The sequence below is a fragment of the Caloenas nicobarica genome, chromosome 5, assembly GCF_036013445.1.
Source record: "Caloenas nicobarica isolate bCalNic1 chromosome 5, bCalNic1.hap1, whole genome shotgun sequence".
Lineage (NCBI taxonomy): Eukaryota > Metazoa > Chordata > Aves > Columbiformes > Columbidae > Caloenas > Caloenas nicobarica.
The window spans coordinates 14930126-14948950 of NC_088249.1; the positions used below are offsets into that span (position 1 = coordinate 14930126).

At 41.6% G+C, this 18825-nt stretch overlaps 1 protein-coding gene across 1 annotated transcript in view; it reads right to left on the reverse strand.

The window, feature by feature from the left end:
- Positions 1-2589: 2589 nt before the first annotated feature.
- TUNAR (TCL1 upstream neural differentiation-associated RNA) overlaps positions 2590-18825 on the reverse strand; it is a 120334-nt gene continuing 104098 nt past the window's right edge. Inside the window, exon 4 of the mRNA XM_065636747.1 lies at positions 2590-3385. Within this exon, the coding sequence (XP_065492819.1) occupies positions 3200-3385 (186 nt within the window). The 3' untranslated portion in view covers positions 2590-3199. The remainder of the gene's footprint in view (positions 3386-18825) is intronic.

Sequence of the window (18825 nt, forward strand, 5' to 3'; positions counted from 1 at the left end):
ATGCTGAAAATGGCTCATGTAAAAAGCGTGAGGGTAATTTGGCTCCAGCTGGTGTTCAGGCGAAAGCAGGCCGGCGTGCGGCTGCCTGGGTAGGTATACTTCAGATCTTTGTATGAAGCATTTCCCTCCCACAGTCATTCTTGAAAACATACTTTTCTCATATCATGAATACCAAATAAAAGGTAAAGGAATTGCCCTCGAAGGAAACTATTCATTTTTAGTTAAATGAATACTTAATGAATCTACTTAAGAGGTACTCGCCCCAGGATATTTCTAGAACTATCTGTGAACAGAAACCTGTAAAATTAAAATATTAAGTGTTAAACTTTTTATGGAATGGGATAAAGCTTTCTTCCTATCTCAGGGAGCAATAAAAACCCTGCGGCAAAGCATGTAGCACACGGCTGCTGACGGTGCAGGGCGGTAGATGCCTGGACACGCTGCCTACACTAAAACTAACAAAGTACAGCACACCCACAGCTAGAAACTCTTCCCCTAATGGGTCTGTTTGGAAAGGCAGAGTGAACACAGAGTCCTTGGGCTTTGTGACCCACCAGTTCAGCTTAAACACATTTGGGTATTTCCAGTGCCTGTCTTGGTGAAGATGCTGGCCCATGTCTGAAGAAGTGCAACTGTGATGAGCAGCGAAAGTTTCTATGTTACTTTGTGTGTATGGGGGGGGGGTGTTATATGTTGTTTTACGATGCAGATATTTAATTTATAATATTAATAGAAGTACTTAGTTAAATTTCATTCATTAAGCATCTTCATGCTCACAAGAAGGTGACAGGTATGGTCACTTGATGCAGACAGAGGTAAAGAAACATCAAGCAAGAGAGCTCATTTCTTGACTAGGACACTGCTCTTTCCCATGCTTCCCCTCTAGAAGATGAGTACAAGCCACCCACAGAGTGATTCGGTGTTTGCTGGAAAAGGAGGCAGAGAAGTTCAAGAGAAACACCTGCAGAGAGGATCCCACCAGCGGCAGTGGCAGGCTGGGGATTGCCAGGTGCCTGCAGCATGTGCAGGTGCGCTCTGGGACATGAGCGCCAGGGCCATTGCCACACGCCCTGATCAGCAGTAGTTTAACCAGAAGGAAAAGGTAAAGTGGAGGCAAAGATACTTTAGCCATTGTTTTTCATTCAGGATGATCAAAGAGCAGAGTTTGCTAACTCCATAGAATTACCAATAAATAACTATAAGTCAAAAACTAACCTCAGCTTAATCGGCTCCACAGAACTGTGCCACTAATGTTTCTCAACCATCCCAAATCTGCAGCTCTCCCAGAACCAAGGAAGCACAAATATTTCCTCAACTACCCTGGCATGCTCAGCACCTTCTTTCTGTGCCGTTCTCTGCTTGTTCAAATCTCTGCTCATTTTCTCACCTCTCTCACCCTGTCCTGTTTTCATTAACATGAGATAATGTTTGCTCTTGTTTCCTTCAGTCTTTGTCTTGGATTTCATTTTAATTCATTTACTGACCTTTTCCCTTCTCCTAAGGGTTTTCTTATTGAATGTGCGACACTCAAGAGACCCTTGTTTATGAGAGGTGCCCCTCAGGGTTTTCCAGGCTTGCTCTTATTTCCCACAATGAAGTTCTGTATTTTCGAGACCAGTCTTAGTTCCTGGAAATCAGTGAAAAGCTCATTACTGATTCCAGAAGGACAGGACTGATCACTAAAATCAATGAGTCTTGGGATCAAACTTTTTACAGCTCCAGCTGCTTCAAGAGCAATCTGAAGATGCAATCCAAACCACAGTCACTAAACAATTAATTGACCTATTTTTTAAGAGAATATGTCAGAGTTAATGGGCAATGTACTTAGGCAGTTTGAGGCAGAATTGAGGTCTCATATTTTTAATACTTCATATATTTATAGGTATTGAACTCTGAAGAAAAATCGTGATCATCATCATTGTACATTCCTGCCAAAAACACAAGTCAGAGAATTTCACTGCACTGACCTCGGTTAAAGCACATCTAAGAAGTGTAAAGGGTTAATTATCCTCACATTTAAAATATACTCTGTATTTACAGTCTGGATTTCACTTAAGCCCCTCACTACAGGCTCTCTAAACTTCTCTTTTCAACTGCATAAACCTCTGCTCACTTCTCTCAATATAAGTACTTGGAGAGTGTGACCAGTCTTTGAAAGCCACAAATTCTGTGAATTTTGTGATATTTCGTGAGACACTTCAATATTTCTTCCATTTGCCTTTTTTTTTTTAAAACTATAAATAGAGCCTTCTTTCTGCAACCAGTCTCCAAAGGTCACCTTACAATGTTTTGCTATTTCCCGTATTAAGCAGCAATGTTTTTCAGCTGACATTCCAACTTCAAGTCATGCATATGAGCATGATATGAGCTTGCTTCAGACTACAGTGAGAGGGCTGCAAACAAGACTGCTGTATAATTGCTGAGAAAAATAACATCCATTGTCAAAAAGGGCACTTCATCAAACAAAATTTAGCTGCATGAATACGAGTGTCTCCAAATATTTGGTTCATGCTAAAAATATAGCACATTTATTAAAAATATATATTTATAAACATTGGTATGAACAGACAGAGATGTTAAGCAAATGAGAAAAGAAAAATAATCATGTAATGTATTTCTCCCAACATTTTATCAGGTTTAGGCAGACTTTGCTCAACGGAATTGTTTTTTCATGATTGCACCATATGTTCATTCTAAATAAAAAGCTTGTCAGATTCAGTGTAAGTAAAAGCAAAAACCATGAGAAAAAAATCGTTTGACCTAACAGACACGTGATCTGTGCTATGAAGCTACGTTGGAGTTCAATCTCTGCAAGTATACAGTATACATTTCTAATTATATATAGTGTACAGTTTCTTTCTGGTTTTGTTTTTGTTTTCTTTCCTTTGAATTGTGTTAAAACAACATATCCCTGGTGGATTTCTTCGAAGCTACAACTTACATAATCGCAGTCATTTTCCCCCAAACCGAAAACCAAACTGAAAGGAAGAGGTCAGGACAGAAGAGTTAAGCTTGTTACTGTGTGAAGAAGTCTTGTTAAATTAATTGTGCTTCAGCCTTCGCTGCCTGCAGGCAGTGCTTTTATGATGTGTTAATATAATACAGAGTCAATTCTGATTAAACAACTTGTCAATAGTTAGCAATGTTTGTCGTCACTCTTAATGGCTGTTTTATCTGGTCTATTTGCATGCCTTCTAGTTTACAACGTTGTGTAAATATACACAAAAATGATCACAATGAGGTTCAGAATTGTCCCAATAATTCCAAGCATTGCCAATATGGTTTCTTCTTTGCTCTCCTTTTCTTGACTGCCTTTATCTTCTTCATTTCCACTAGTGATTACCATCTTGGTGGCCAGTTTCTTTATCGTCCCCTTCAGGATAACCTAGATTTAGGCAGAAAAACATCAAAATGGGTTGTTAGTTTGAGTTTCCAAGCTCATATTAACAGTGGACCCAACTGCAGAACTTTTGCCCCGTAATGTGTTATATTAAGGGTTCACTTTAAAAGGATTAATATTTTTACTAGCTAGTTAGTAAATGCTTAATTAAAATGATAGTTAAGCTAGCCTGTAGATTACTTATAACCCTCAATAACACTCTCTGCTTTTCTGTCAGCATTCATAACGCATATAACTCATCAGCAATGTCGTTGTAAACTTGATTAGAAACGTACCATCGAGGTGACTCCCACTGGAATCAGTGGGGACTTTATCTGTGTTGGGACTTCAGGAGACCATCTTGTCAAGTTGCAGGGACACTAGTTTTATACTTCAGTGCCAAGAAACAAGTGGATGAGAGAAATAAAACTGGGAAGATCTTGTTGCTTTTTAATAGGAAAAACCAGCACAGACAAAGACATTTTGTCTCCTGACGAGAAGGAAGACAGCAGTGACTTCCTAATAAATAATTCAAAATAAAAGCAAAACCAAAATAACATCCATCTTGGCTTTTATTTTCCTCATTCTTAATGTACGATGAAAAGTTACTTGCAGTGCAGTGAGCTGAAATGTATCGATCTGCCTGCAGGGAGGATACAGCCATTTCCCAAGCAGCCCCAGCCCCTGAACTGCTTAAAAAAAAGAAGATTCTTCAAGTGCAGGACTAACCCTGACTCCCAGCACTGCTGGAGCCACAGACAAAGAAGCTTCCTTGGTCTTCCAGCCAGGCATTGAGACCTGGGTAAACATTTGATTATTCAAATTAGAAATGGATAAATTCCATCTATCTGTGTTTAACTAATGTTGCAAATTCTAATCTCATGGACAAACCAGAGCGCCCCAGAAAACTGAAAAAGTTTGGCTGGCGTCCCAGAGCAAACTGATCTGCCAACAGCTGGGTTCAGGCGATGCCCTGCTGTTGCCTCCCAAGCTCTAAACCATATCTCGTGGTGTTTCTGCTGCAGTAAGCAGTGGTAGGGTGTAGCAAAAAGTGCACCCCAACAGCTCCTGTCTGCAAGAGGGGTTTGGTTGGAGGAGAAAGGGGACACAGGCACTTCCCTCGTTCCTCCCTCTGCTAACCTGTGAAGTAAAACCACTAGATCCCATGCAGCGTGGATGTTTGGGGTGGTGAGGGCTCCCCGAGAACAGGTCACCATCTGCACGGGCACGCGGGTGTCACCGGCGGGGAGCTCTGACCTGCAGCTCCACTGAGCTCCCGGGCTGCACAGCCACAGAGCAGCAACCAGAGCACCAAAAGGCTGGAAAGGAGTGGGACAGGTGAAGAAATCCTGCGATGGAGGGACTGAGAGGAAAAACAGAGAATCCAGACAAAACAACCCGTATTTTGTCACATCTGCAAGTTGTTGATATATAGGACAAGTATCTGCTGGCAACTTCCTAGAACGGGTGTCGTGGTTGAATCCCAGCAGGTACAAGTGATTAGTGGTGAATAAGGCAGAAGCGGGGGTCTGCGGAGGTGCCTCTGGCCTTTATACTTATGCTTGCATTAGCATTTACGTGTTTTGCCTTAGCGTCACCAAGTGATTCAGAGGAAAACAAGAACGAGGCAGTCAGTAACCTGAAGGTACCCACAGCAGGTGCAAGTCAGCAGGAGCAGGGGCTGCCAGGCAGAGGGGAACAGCATCAGACATCAGAGCATATTCACCCAGCAGGTCTTTGGGTAACTGGCCCCAGGACAGCAAAGCTTCAGAGGCACCAGGTACCTCCCAGTGACGCTGGCTCCTGCTGGCCCCTCCTCCAGGTTCCCTTCCAGCCCTCAGAAACTCCCTGGTCCCCACAGTTCCTCAAGCCACGGCCACCTACAGCTCTTTCTGCATGATCTACCTCTCCTAGCAGCAGAAGGCCTTTGTCATATTCCCCCTCAGCTGGTGTCCAGAGGAGGGCTTGGTTTCATGTGGTGGGTGCCCTCCCTATCTTATTAATTGCCACCACGCAGTGATAGCTTAACAAGAAAATTGGTTCTGGGAAGTCACAGGAGAATTCCTACCAAAGCCATTTACATTAACCTCACAGGCCAAGCATATCCACTCCATGTGGCATCAGACCACAAACCCATATCCCAAGCTATGACACACAGCCGTTACTTCACTCACAAAGCCATGAGTCATTTGGATATCATGTTCTTTTCCCCTTCAGTAACTGAGAGGTTTTCCCTCTGGCCAAATGTTTGCATTTCACTGTTTATTTGAAAAATCAAGTGGGAACACAAATAGGATCTGATAAAATCTCAGGCCTGGAACATAAGGATTTGAGGGGAGGGTGAAGTCCTTGCTGGCTGGTTCCCACAAAAGCCGAGCACTCTTGATTCAGCACTCTGGCTCCCACAGAATTATGGCCATACCCAAGCATCTTGTGGGTCAAGCCCTTCTGGCTCTGAAAAAAGCCAGAGATGGTACAATAGGTCTCTCTGCATCCCATGGTTTGGGAAGAGTTTCCCTTTCACATCAACCGAAAGCCACACAGAGCAGTGCAGAGCCCCAGCTGGGGTGGGTTTGCCCGTGAACTGTGTCCACCAGCACTCTTGGGTATGGTGGCTCTGCGCCACAGGCACTAGGCAATCCTGTTTCTAGGATTAACGTGATCAGAGGGAGCATAGGGGCTTCTGAACCCCTCTTATTAACATCTCTAGTTTTTTCTTAATAAAATCAAACTGTGCAGCATGAAGTTAGTGTCAAACTCTTTCCTACGGGACATTGTAGATCCTAAAATTAACATAAATGTAAAAAGTAGCTAAATAATTCACAAAAGAAAAAAAAAAACTAAAGCTATTAGATATAAAAATAAAGCCACTGGTTTAGGAAATCCTTGAGCTGTGAATTTTTTGGAAGCTAAGAAAGTATTCTAGGGAAGTGCTACCACATCCTTGCTTTGTTATTAAAGTCTTTCCCAGGCACCCATTGCTGGTCACTGTGAGAGGGGTGGTTCCTGGGCTGCACGATCTCTGATCTGAGGTTGTACAATCATTTTTTTCTTCTTTGCAAGTTTTAATTATTAGCAAGGAGATACCGAGTGGTTTCAGATCCAAACTCTGCCAGCACAGCTCAGGCTGCCAGGTTATTTCTATCCAACTGAGGAGCCTCAACTGAGGGAGAAGGTCCCCAGTGCGATACAGTGAAATATGCACAGAGACACTGGTGACTGGGGTAATGATGAGCATGAAAGAACAACAAGGAGGCAATAGCAGTTGAGAGTTTATACATGGGCTGATGCAAAGTGTGACCTGTTAGAGGCCATCTCTGTTGCTCCAGCCATGCCTATGTGCTGTATTTGGCTCACACTATGATGCAGCCTGGGACTGAATGAACTGCATCCTTGTTGGATGAAATTACACCCAAAGGTGTGCTTCAGGAGCTCTTCAACAAAAGAAATTTCAGTCCATGGGAGCAGGAGTCCAGAAAAAAGCTGATATGAAGTAAAACCCTCAAAACACAGGTAGTGTGGACACTGGCACCATTAGTTTCCCTGAGGGATTTCTCCAGTGGGTCCACACTGCTCACTATTTTCTACATCACCTAAACTATGAGAGAGAGCACAACGGGCTTGATATTAAGAGCCCTTTAACATTCAAACAGGACACGATTAGGACAAAACACAATTATATTAGTACTTTGCCAAATATAGCACTGTTGATAGCAGGGTGAGTGTTGACTTTGAACTGTGAGGAGACCAGAATCAAAATTACTTCTCCACTTTTAAGGACTGACCTTGGGAGAAAAGGAGCACTCGCCTAATGGCAGACTCGAGCCTTTAACCTTCACTGATCTCATGCTCAGAGCAGTATTTTGGCTGGCTGGAGTTTGTGGGTGTTTTTTGCTACTGGGAAAATATTTGCTGTCAGTTTTAGTATAATTACACCAATTAAGAAAATAGAAAAGTCTTCTGGCTTTCTGGGTACCTTTTTTCAGCCTTTATTATTCTCCTCTGGAAATTGATTTCATTTATTTGACATTGTTTCATAGTTTTAAGATCCTTATGACACATTGCTCCTTTTATATATATCTGGTGGGACTTCATACTTGTCAGAAACACTACTTTTCCTTACCCAAAACTGCTGATGGAAATGCTGAGACAAGAGGGATAGAGAGCACTAGATTTACCAGTTCTTTAATAACTATACTTATTCAATTACTACTTCATTAGGAAAGCACTTTCCTGCTACTTCAAAATTAATGTTTCCTACTTCATTTTGCAAGATTCATCATTAAGCTAACATCAGCCTTTTGAAAAGATATGTATTCCAAAAAGCTATCCATGGAAATATACGTATTCCGTGTATTCTGCATTGCATAGGGGAGAAAAGTACAGTTCAGTGGTTAGAACACTCTTGCACTATTTATCTCCTAGCACTACTGTTGACTCCTGATATATCTATGGGAAATCCACTTAGTCTCTCTCCATCTCAGTTTCTCATCTGTGGGATTCTTTGAAGGACTGCCCAGACTACTTCAGAAAATGATCCATAATAAAAGTGAGGTCCCACAAATACTTTAAAAAGAGGGAGCTGTTAACATGAAAAATTTCAAATCCAGCAGTGCCATAAAATACACCCACTACCATGTCCCCAGATCTGTGGGACTTGTTGCACATCACTGTCATTGCAAACAGTCCAGCGAACTAGGTGAAGCATTTCTAGCAGGATGAAATAAACCTTACTCGTCCCTTCACTCTCAGTGGGAGCAGTGACTGAGCTACACGTGATGGTTTAGTGGCAGGGCTTTGCAAAAGGCAGCAGCAAGTGTACCTTGTGAATTTACTAGAGTGTGTTTGTCACATTGAAGATACAAAGCACAACCCCCTCAAAGTACCTGCCATGACATATCTGTCAGCTTTTGAATATGCTGGTACCTTGACTTGGTCTTGAAAAAGTTTTGTAATCTAAAATCATTTCTCTTCTAAGCCATTATTTATGAGGTCCCTAAGGAGGCTGGAGCAGAGGATGCAGCCAGCAGAAGCAGAAGCAGAGCTCCTGGGAATTTGGAGGAGGGGAGGATGGTCCAGGCACTGCCAGCACCCTCAGTGCTCATCCTGATCAGCCCCAGCTGTCCTGTATTATCTGGCACTTAGAAAAACAACAGCGGAAACTTCTGAAAAGCTCCCAGGGTCAGATGCTCAGCTAGTACAAAGCATCCTTCCTCTCCTGAGTTCAGCTGAGCTACCTCTGTTTACTCCAGTTGAGGATCTGACTCCTTATTCAATCTAGCATGAATATCAGTGAGCACAAATTTTCTATTCTTAATCCATAATCACAGACAATCACCAGCCAAATTGTTTTGATATTTAAACTTGTTTACAGTCCCCAGGCTATTCGTTGTGATGACACATTAAGAGATAAGAGAGCTTTAATTTTCTGAGGATAGTTTCACCCTCTGGGGATAAGAAACACACCGCAGAAACTTGTTTTGATTAGCAAACTGAAGAGTGCACAGAAATCGTACAAAGCAGAGTGTGAGTTCAGGTGCTGCTGGAGCTGATACCTTCCCTTATCTCACAAAGAAGTGCTGGAATTCCCAAGCAGGGAGGAGAGGGTCCTCAAGGATTTAACCCCACTTGAACATCACAACCAAGCAGAGTTTTGTTCCTTTACTCCTGACATGTTCTTTTAACCTCATTGTCTTCCATGGGCAGACTTGGGAAAGCTGTGTGCTCAGCTCAGGTCCTGAATAGCCCCAGGCAAGGTCCTGAGCAGAGCAGTGTAGTGGGTACCACAACTGCTGCCAGTGGCCTGTGGGAGGAAGGCAAAGTTTTCAAACATGTTTGTGCTCGTTAGCAGTCCTTATTCTAGGGGTTACATTGGCATATTCTCACTTCTGTGATGACTTTGTGTCCACTTACCATCCTCGTGCTATTTTGACTGGAGAAGTCGTTTCCTAAACTCCACTAATAAAATGTGCTGTCAGCTATCAGTCAAGGCCCTGCTCAGAGAAACACTGGTGGATGCAGGGACATATATTTGCATTTAGAGTTGTACTTCATGGAAGTGAAAGGCACTATGTAAGTGCAAGATAAGGCCAAAAGAAGCTCTGGAGCCATAAGAAGCTTCACTAAAAGTTCATTCAGACACAGCAGTTTGCACAGGCAGTGTGCGGTACATATGACAAGCTGATTAATCGAAATGACATGAGCAGAAACTCATGGTAGGAATCAGAACACCTGAGAAAGGCAGAGACCTGCCATAAGAGAAGGGAGAGGGGAGATAAGGAAAGGTGCCCAGGGAGTGGGGTTTCATTAGAAAAACAAGATCAGAAAGAGCATGAATGTAAGCCAGGTTCAATAACACTCCCCAGCAGCGAGACGGGTGCCTGAAGCGATGAGATGTCTCAGCGGAGAGAGGACACAAGCACTTACGTAGTCCTCAAGCGGGAAAGTAAATGCACGTCAGGCTGCTGCTGTGCTGGAGGGTTTCAGTCAGTGGGAAATACACGCTATTTATAGCACCACAGCCAGGATATTTCCCAAGGTCTCAGCAATGTGAGACCTCCTCTAGAATAAAGGGAAGCACTCAGCAGCAAAGAGGCTATTCTGAGAGGGCAGAATTCAAATCAGTAATGCACTACAGGGCTCATCCTGGCCTCCACCATGAGAGATCAAGTTTGTTCTGGCAGCTGTTTTTGCCCCCCCAGGCAGCTCAGAACTTAGGAGAGGTAAAGGACTTGCAGCCAGTTTTACAGTTTAACCTTCTCATTTATGTCTCTGGGACCATGCACAACCCTGAAATGCAGGATACCTAAGCTCTATTATAAAGAGACCAAATATTTTGAAAACAAGTATCCCTATCTTAGAAACAAAGCTGTGATCTGTAGCAGAATAATGATCCTTAAATACCAGGCTGTTGTTAATCGTGCAGACTTTCCTTCACCTGCCTTTGTGCAGACTGTGGTACCTGTAAACTCCCAAACAGCTTTTGGCTCCTCCACCTACAGCCAGGTCTCCCATAGCAGGATTCATGAGGCTTAACGAGTCCTAGTTTGTGAAAGAAACCAACTCGACTGAAATGACAGTAAGTCACCCTTTACCTATAGCCCTCTCTCCTTTGTTATGCGATGCACTATGAAGAATGAATTGCTATTGATCGAAACTAACAGTCTATTTAAAATACAACTGGAAGTGATTTTTATAATTAAAAGTCCAAATTTTATGCAGCCAAAGATGATCAATTTTCTCACTGGGCCCAAACAGTGGTGAAATTTCACTATAATTCTGGTTGCTTTAGTCTGGCCTATTCTGTGTTCACAATCCATTTTCCTGATACAAAGCACTGCGCTTGATTGCTTGATGCTAATTCAGAAGCAGAAGCATTTGATTCTCAGTTGGTACTGGAGCACACACTTAACATTTTCTTCCTTTTAAATACTCTGTATTTCTTTTCAGGCCTTTTGAATCAAAAGAGTATTTCCTCTCTCCCGTTCTTCCTGACATTAACTCCTGATACCCTCTCTATCAACAAGAAGAGAGGAAAAATGACATGGTCCTTGTTTATTTTGTTCACGCGAATCCCTCTGCTATGTTATTTGAACGTGTTACTGCATTCCTCATTGTGTAATTTGGGAAATAGTGAGAAAATTTCTTTTATTCTGCAGGCTACCTAAAATGCTGTAAGTCTCTTACCATATCCCTGTAGTCATCCATTTTCAAGACTGGAAAATCCTGGTCTGTCTAGTTGGTCCTTATACAGAAGCCATTCCATGCTTTTGGTTATCTTTCTTGTCTTTCTCTCTGTCTTTTCTAGTTACATGAGGGAGTTTTGGGGCAACAAAGGACAAAATTCTTCTGGACTTCTGGTATTAACGTGAAGCCTGTGCGCTGCACCCTCTGAAGGTGTATTGTCCTTATTCCAAAGATTTTATAACTTATACATACTAAAGTTGGTAGAAGAGACACTTTTCATTCAAAGAAAAAAAAGGCTAACATCTCTCCCTTCCACACCCCAGAAATTACGATAGAATAAAGATTTGAAGTCAGAGTTCTCTTTCTTAGTCCTTTGCCCATCTTGCCTGAGCTTAAAAAGCAGAACAAAAAAAACTACAGTGAGCACACCTGGATGCTGGTATATTCAGTTAAAAATAGCCCTGATAAAAGCCATAAAATTTGCCTTTTTTCTCAGATAAAAGTAACATTAGCACATTAGCTGACCTAGCTATATGAAAGAATGAGATGTTAAAGTATCTCTTTCCATCATTCCAGATCTCCGCACCTGATTTTTTATTTCAAGGACATCTCCAGGGTTCTCTTTTAGGATCAAAAATACATTGAAGCCCTGTAAAGGAAAAAACACAATACCCAAGTCTCAGTGAAAGACAGGTCTCCGTCATCTGCCAGAAGGCATACAACCTCTGTCATAAGCAATTTGAAGATCTGCCCTCACCACTGCACGTTGGAATGGAAACTGAGCTGCTTCAGAAGCCATGCAAGAAGTATTAAGAGATAGAAAAGAGACACAAACTGGTATTTATTTTTTACTATATAATGTCCCTAGATTCGGCCAAGACCAGAAGATAATTTGGCCTATAATGGATCTACCTTTACCTCAGAAGTGACCTCTCCTTACAAAACAAACATGCATCAGTAGAGCATCCAAAGCCTGAGGGATGTAACACTAGAGCTTCTCTAGAAAAGAGCCGTGAGTTTGTGGGTAAAATAGCAACCTAGAGCCTTTTACTTCCAACTATATTCCAGTAATTAATTACAGCTACATAAAGGAACATTGCAAATAATTTTAGCCAACTGACACTTCGTGGTTTAGGAAAGTTGTGTTCAGGTTTTTTTGTAGCTTTTAAAAAATATTTTAGTTGAAATGATGCATGCCAGCCATTTGTCTCAGGGTTAGTATTTTCTGGGAAAAAAATCAGTTTTACTGTTTAAAGGAATAATGCTTGGAAATTAACCATTGTTTATCCATATAGAAACCTGCCAACATTTTCTGTTAAATACTCAAGTATCTTCACTGCATTGGAAATTATATTGTAGCTGAGATGGCCTGATATAAGTGCTGAAGAAAGTCTTGTGCGTCTGAGAATGTGTTTGTTTTTAAGTGATCAGTTTTATGAAAGAAATTTCTTCTGTGTAATTTTTTCTTCCTGTTTGGTTACTTTCTTAGCTCAAAGCATCTTTACAGCACTACAGTAGGTTGAGATGACAGTTGTCAACATGAAAATTTGAATAGCAGAAGGTTTTCAGTTTGCTTTTCAAAAAAGAATTCTTTGTTTATTTTTTCTGTAATTGATTTGCAAAGACCAGCCAAAAGTTCCACAATTAAAGGCAATCCAGAATGAATTCAGCCTCCTTCTCTTCATGTGTCATCAGGCAGGTTTTAGGCTAAGTACTATTCTGTCCACCAAATTCCAGCTTCAGTCAGAGGACAGTGCATTTGTCATAGAAGAGGAAAGCAAAAAGCTTTTTCTTGTAGGATTCTTCAAATTTTTTTTTCCAGAATTTAAAAAGTGGCAGGAGAGTCCGAGAAGAGGAACATCAGTCTTTTGTCTGAAGACATGAGATGTTGCCCTGAGGAACGGGACAAATTATTCACACCATGCTTGTCAAAGCTGGTCCTTTGTTCTGCGTTTCTGGGAGTCTGCCTTGGGCCTACGGGTTTGAATATCTGAAAGTGGTGAGTACTGGCCATTGCAGGGGAAGCCAGTGGGAGCTGCAGTATGTGCTGCCAGGTACTCTAAAAACAATTACATCAGGCATACACAATGATGACTACTTGTAATCTTACTCTTTTTTTACCTTAGGTTGCCAGCTGTACTAGGGAGTCGTGATACCCAGAATTGCTATTCAGGTGCTGCAAATGGAGATAAGTCAGTGTCTGCCTGTGGCAAGGACCTGCGTGGTGGAACACCCTGGAATGTCCAATGGGAAATAATTTTGCCTTCGCAGCAGAGTCTGAGCTATGCATTGAACAGTGAAAAGAAAATCAAGTATTGAACTCACAAACTGTGTCATCTATTATGCGCACCAAGCGAGACTCAGTTCCTGGGCAAAAATAGTCTGTGACTGATGCACCTGTGCAAGGTGGCAAATTAATGGAGTAGAGACAATTTTACTTGCAGCATTTCTTAGCTTCAAGTGCTGAGCTGCGCAACCTTGATAAAGTTCTTTTCACATACTGTTTTGTGTGTAATTATTACCTATATCAGGCCAAATTTAAAAATAGAGTACTTCCCTATTGAATGCCTCTTTTAGGACACAGTTGCAGTTGACTCTTAAAGGTGCCAATAACCTGCAATTCCTGCTGAAGGCTACTGGCACCATCACAGCAACACCATCCAAACTCTGAAAGTTTCAAAGCTTCTTTCAAAGCCCTGGGATGACCCTCCAAAATGGAGGCAGCCAAAAATCTCTTTCCACTTTTAAAATATTAGACCCGATGAGATAAAATAGCAGATAATTTGAGGAAGGAGCTATTTTCCAAAACAAAGTTATCAAAGTAGGATAACACTCCAGGCGACCAGCTCCCACACCTTTTATCATCGTCATTAGTCATTTATATATCAGCAGCATGCAGCATCCCCTGCTGATGTCTGGGCTAGAAACCAGCCACAGATAGTGAGAACGACACCCAGCCCAAGCAGCTTACAAAATTACAACACCACAAAGTATGTGAAGGTGAGGGAGGAAGGACAGAAGGTTGAAGTGAGCTGCTTGGGGTCGATTTGCACAAATCTGGCACAGTCAGGAGAGCCAGGCCCTTGATCCATGGGAGCAGATGCCCCTTTGGCTTGTGCTCAGAGCAAGCACGGCACAGGGGAGAGGCAGCAGCTCGAGTTGCACCAGCCCCCTGCTCCCAAGGAAACAAACTGGCTGTGCAGGGAGAGGCACATTTGGGAAACAGGAGAGCGAGGTAAAACACCTCCTCTCCAGGGCTTGGGGTAGAGCTCTGTGGAACAGCAGAGAAGTGATATTTGGGAGTGAGAAGGTTACAATTAACTCACCAAACGCTCGGGCAAGGCCATCAGGATGGGCAGTGAAGAAAGGAGTATGGCAAGAGCTGGATTTCCTAACCTATCTTCTGTACTCTCTCTAGTACTTCAATGTCCTTCTTATGATGAGGGGCCCAAAACTGAACACAGTATTCAAGATGGGGCCCCACCAGTGCTGAGTACAGTGGCACAATCACTTCTCTAGTCCTGCTGGCCACACTATTCCCAATACAAGCCAGGATGCTGTTGGCCTTTTTGGCCACCTGGGCACACTGCTGGCTCATGTTCAGCCAGCTGTCGATCAACACCCCCAGATCCCTCTCTGCCAGGCAGCTTTCCAGCCACTCTTCCCCAAGCCTGTAGCACTGCCTGGGGTTGTTGTGACCCAAGTGCAACACCCTATAGCTTATTCCTATTCTCTTTAAAAAGATACAAATGATGTGGCTATAGATCCGGAGAGATTATTTGCATATGTCTTCCAACTCTGTATTGTATGCCTAACAACCTATGTTCTTTCTCTGTCTGCAGTGGGTACTGTACTATATAAGGAACATATTTTGAAAGCTAATGTAATGCAATGTACACATCATGCTGCCTCAAGGTCATGCTAAATTGTGTCTGTTTATATGATGCATCTTGACATACTGTAATGTAGTGCCAGCAATTTAAAACAATGTCAATATAAAATATGAATAAGACCAAGAACATAGCCACAGAAACTGAAAATATTTTACGGATTTCTTATATTAAGAGTATTCAGTAGCACACTGGTCATTCTTCTTAAGGATTTAGGGACGGGAATGTATATTTTGCTACATTTTTCTTCAATGAACACCAAGAAAAATCCCATCTACAAAACCTTGAGTAAAACTACTGTTAAAAGGAAAGCTAATCTGGATTTATGTCCCCAGAACAGAGGCAAATTTAACTCTGATTTTTTTAAAACATATAATGGATTCTTTAAAAATACTGCTTGCAACAAACAGGCTGCTAATAATCAATAAAATATTCATAGTATCTGAATTATGCAAAATCGGTCATTGGAAATGATTGTAAGTTCCAGGGTCCTAATAACACACAGAGAGAGCACCGAGTCCCACCAAACTGGTGTGATAAGTAAATCAATAGCAACATACCTAGAAACAATAGGTACATAATGTTTCTTTCAACTTAATTTTCAAAACAAATAGTTTATCTATTAAGATCACACAGACCTGTTTTTTATTCTAGCACCAGTCACAGCATCCCTATAGGACTGATGTTTTCTCAGTTCAGATATTTTTCTCACATTTGTTAAGTATCCATTTGGCTCTACTCATATTTTTGAGGCCAAATGGTTCTCTAGGGAGATATTTATCCATTTCTTCCCTTTTCATGCTGTAAGGTAGCACCAGGGAGTGCTGGGGTGAGGTGACTGGTAGAAATGAGCATATCAGTAACAAAAAAATCTTGTGATCACAGACCAGTTAAACACACAGAAGATGGCAGCCCTGCAGTGCAACAATATTCTTCAGGCTCTAGTGACAGAAAGAGCTTTCTTCATGAAGCAAAATTGGGAAATGAGCACTAATCATAGAAGAAATATTCAGGTATTGCCTGTTCACGACTTAAGGAAATTATAATAGATATTAAAAAAATTGAAGATCCTGCACGAGTGGCATTTCTGAGATTAAAAAAAAAAAAGACACAAAAGACGCTTGGGCCAAACTTCTCCAAACGCCATTTGAGGGCGAATTCAAAAGTCTGAACTAAATGTTAATTAACCTGAAAATTCTGACCAGAATCATTCATACGCTAAGAAAACTTCTGAATTTACTTTACTATGTAGTAAAGAAATGGATATGTTTGATAGGTTAAACTCAATGCTGGTTCAATTCTGGACTGAGAAACAATACCTTCTAGAGAATACTCACAGACACTGGTAAACATAATTAACCTATTCAGTGACACCACAGCATTCATAGATATTATTATTTTGAAACCTATCTGTAATGTAAATTAAACAGGCAGTTGTACTGATTAATGTTAGGTGTGAAAGGAATAAGACTAAGTGATTGAAAAATTGAATGTGTAAAGTGCTTTAAAATACAGTGTCACTCTATCACCCATCCAGAAAACCTGAGGCAGAACAAGATGGAAAACTTTATCTACATTCATGAGGGTGCCCACTGAAACTCGAGAGAACCAAACTCTTTTTCTTGGTTTCCAGATCAGTACCTTACTCTTTGGACCACATTGTCTCTCTGGATCATCTGGTTTAAACTGATGCAGCTCAGCTTCAGTTTATACCAGTTGAAGTCTTGCAGCGTAAGCTTTTTAACAAGTCACTTTGCAGCAGCAATAATTTAATTCAGCTTAACAGAAATATAGAAATAGAAACAGTAAAATGTCTTTTGACCTTTGCTGTTGGCTACAATCAAAACCATGCAAAAAAAAAGAGCAGAGAGAAAATGTAGGACATACGCTCAAGATGAGGAAAAAAATGTTTCGGCATGTAACACAGTATGTTGACGAAAACATTCAGGAACAATTCATCCTGCTGAAAATATTATTCCCAAAAGGCTTCAAGGGTCACTGTCATCTTATATTATGCACCGCACAAGTGCCAGCCATAGAAGAAAACCCACCCACAGGCCCTACACTCTTGGGCAGGAGGTCACTAAACACCAGCAATTGATCTATGGCTCTAGAGACTCCAAGGAGGGGCACCAAAGAAAAAAAAATAAAAGTGCACATTTCCTTTTTTTTGCTACTACACATACTATTTTGCTAAAGAAGAAGATTATTAAAGCACTAATAATGACACTGCCCTGTCAATTCAGTGTTAATCAATGCCAATGATACATGAAAATAAATTAACACAACACACAAAAACATCCTTAAACTAAATTCCTTTCTGCTTCCTCCTGATACAGAAACATCCTTCCAAAGATTTCCATTTGCTTGAAGTAATTTTTCTCCAAAGACTTCCCAGCTAGTTAATTGCATTCACAAAAGCCTGTATGACTTAAGAACTCAAGGTAATTTCTATTTTGCTTGTCCTGTCTGTCCCTGGCTCCTCCCAAACATCGCTGACACAGGTAACGTATGTGACCCTTGTTCTCCCCTTAGGGTCGGCACTTTGTGGCACCCTCTACACCACCCTATTTAACGCTGAGGCTGGAAGCCATGTTGCGCAGGCCACGGGTCCAGCAAGGGCCATCCTTCTGTCGCCCAGAGACTTTTTCTGTTGAGTTTGGCATGGCCATTGCCTCAGTCAGACCACAGACCTGGCTCCGCGTCTCTGGAAGCCTTTCAAGTTGCAGTCTGACATTTGCACCATACTTTTCAGTTCCTTAGATCTCTGGATGCCAAGCACACTTCGATAATTCACACAAAAACTCGGCACAGTGACTGGTGACTGAAAGGCAGCCAGGTCTCGAATGAAGCGCAGACAGTTACAAAGGAAAGAGCCATGCCAAATGGTCCAGAGGAGAGGAAGGGATGAAGAATTTTTTTCTGAAGAGAAAGCCATACGGCAAATTTATATAGGGAAATGTCTTATTCCATGAATCAAAAGACGTAACCTTTATTTGCCAAAAACTGAAGGGCCTAAAAGCTCATAACTCTACCTTAGTATAGCAATTATATTATCTTTCCTGTATTTTAAAAACCCAAGACAAAAGTTTAATGTTTCTGACAGTACTTTTTAAATAGAAAGTGAGAGTTACAGTAGACAAACCCCAATTTAAAATCCCAGTGGGGCTGACAGCTGCGTTGAAGAAGAAAGCTTTTTCACAAGTGCAAGCTTGTGGGTTGATTTTAGTAACGGACATTTTCCTTTCAAAGATCCAATATTTATATTCTTTTTGTTATTTGAAAACCTGTCTGGGGACACTTAAATCTGCCTCCATCATAATTACACTTGTCCACATTTCATGCTTATAATCAGACTAGGACCTATGGCAGCAGCCATAGGAAAACCGGACAATTTATTCTGCATGAGTATCCTGGTTTTGTTAAAAACAAGTTTCTCTTTCAGTGAATTTCCCTGTCAGCTAAAGTCTTCTTACTAACTGCAGTTTTCCTGAAAGTTAGATCCATGTTTTGGTAGACATAGCAATGGAATGCAAGGTCATTGATAATGATGCATCCCGCGAGATGTGCAAGCAGGAGGTGAACTGAAAATTGACCAACTAAAGTATTCCATCCCATTCATGTGCTACTTCATAGAAAAGTGGGGGATCACGAGGATCTCATCCCTTTTCCTTATGGCCAACATTGGGAGAGGACCCTGCAAGTTGTCCCTGCGAACTGAGGCCCAGTGACAGACTGGATCCAGCTCCGGCTGGCTGCAGAGTCCAGTCCAGGACTTCGGGTGCCAGCCCCACATCTGCCGGAGCAGCTGCCGGGACTTTCAAGGTTGGTTTTGTATATTTTGTATTATTTTCTCTATTTTTATTGGTA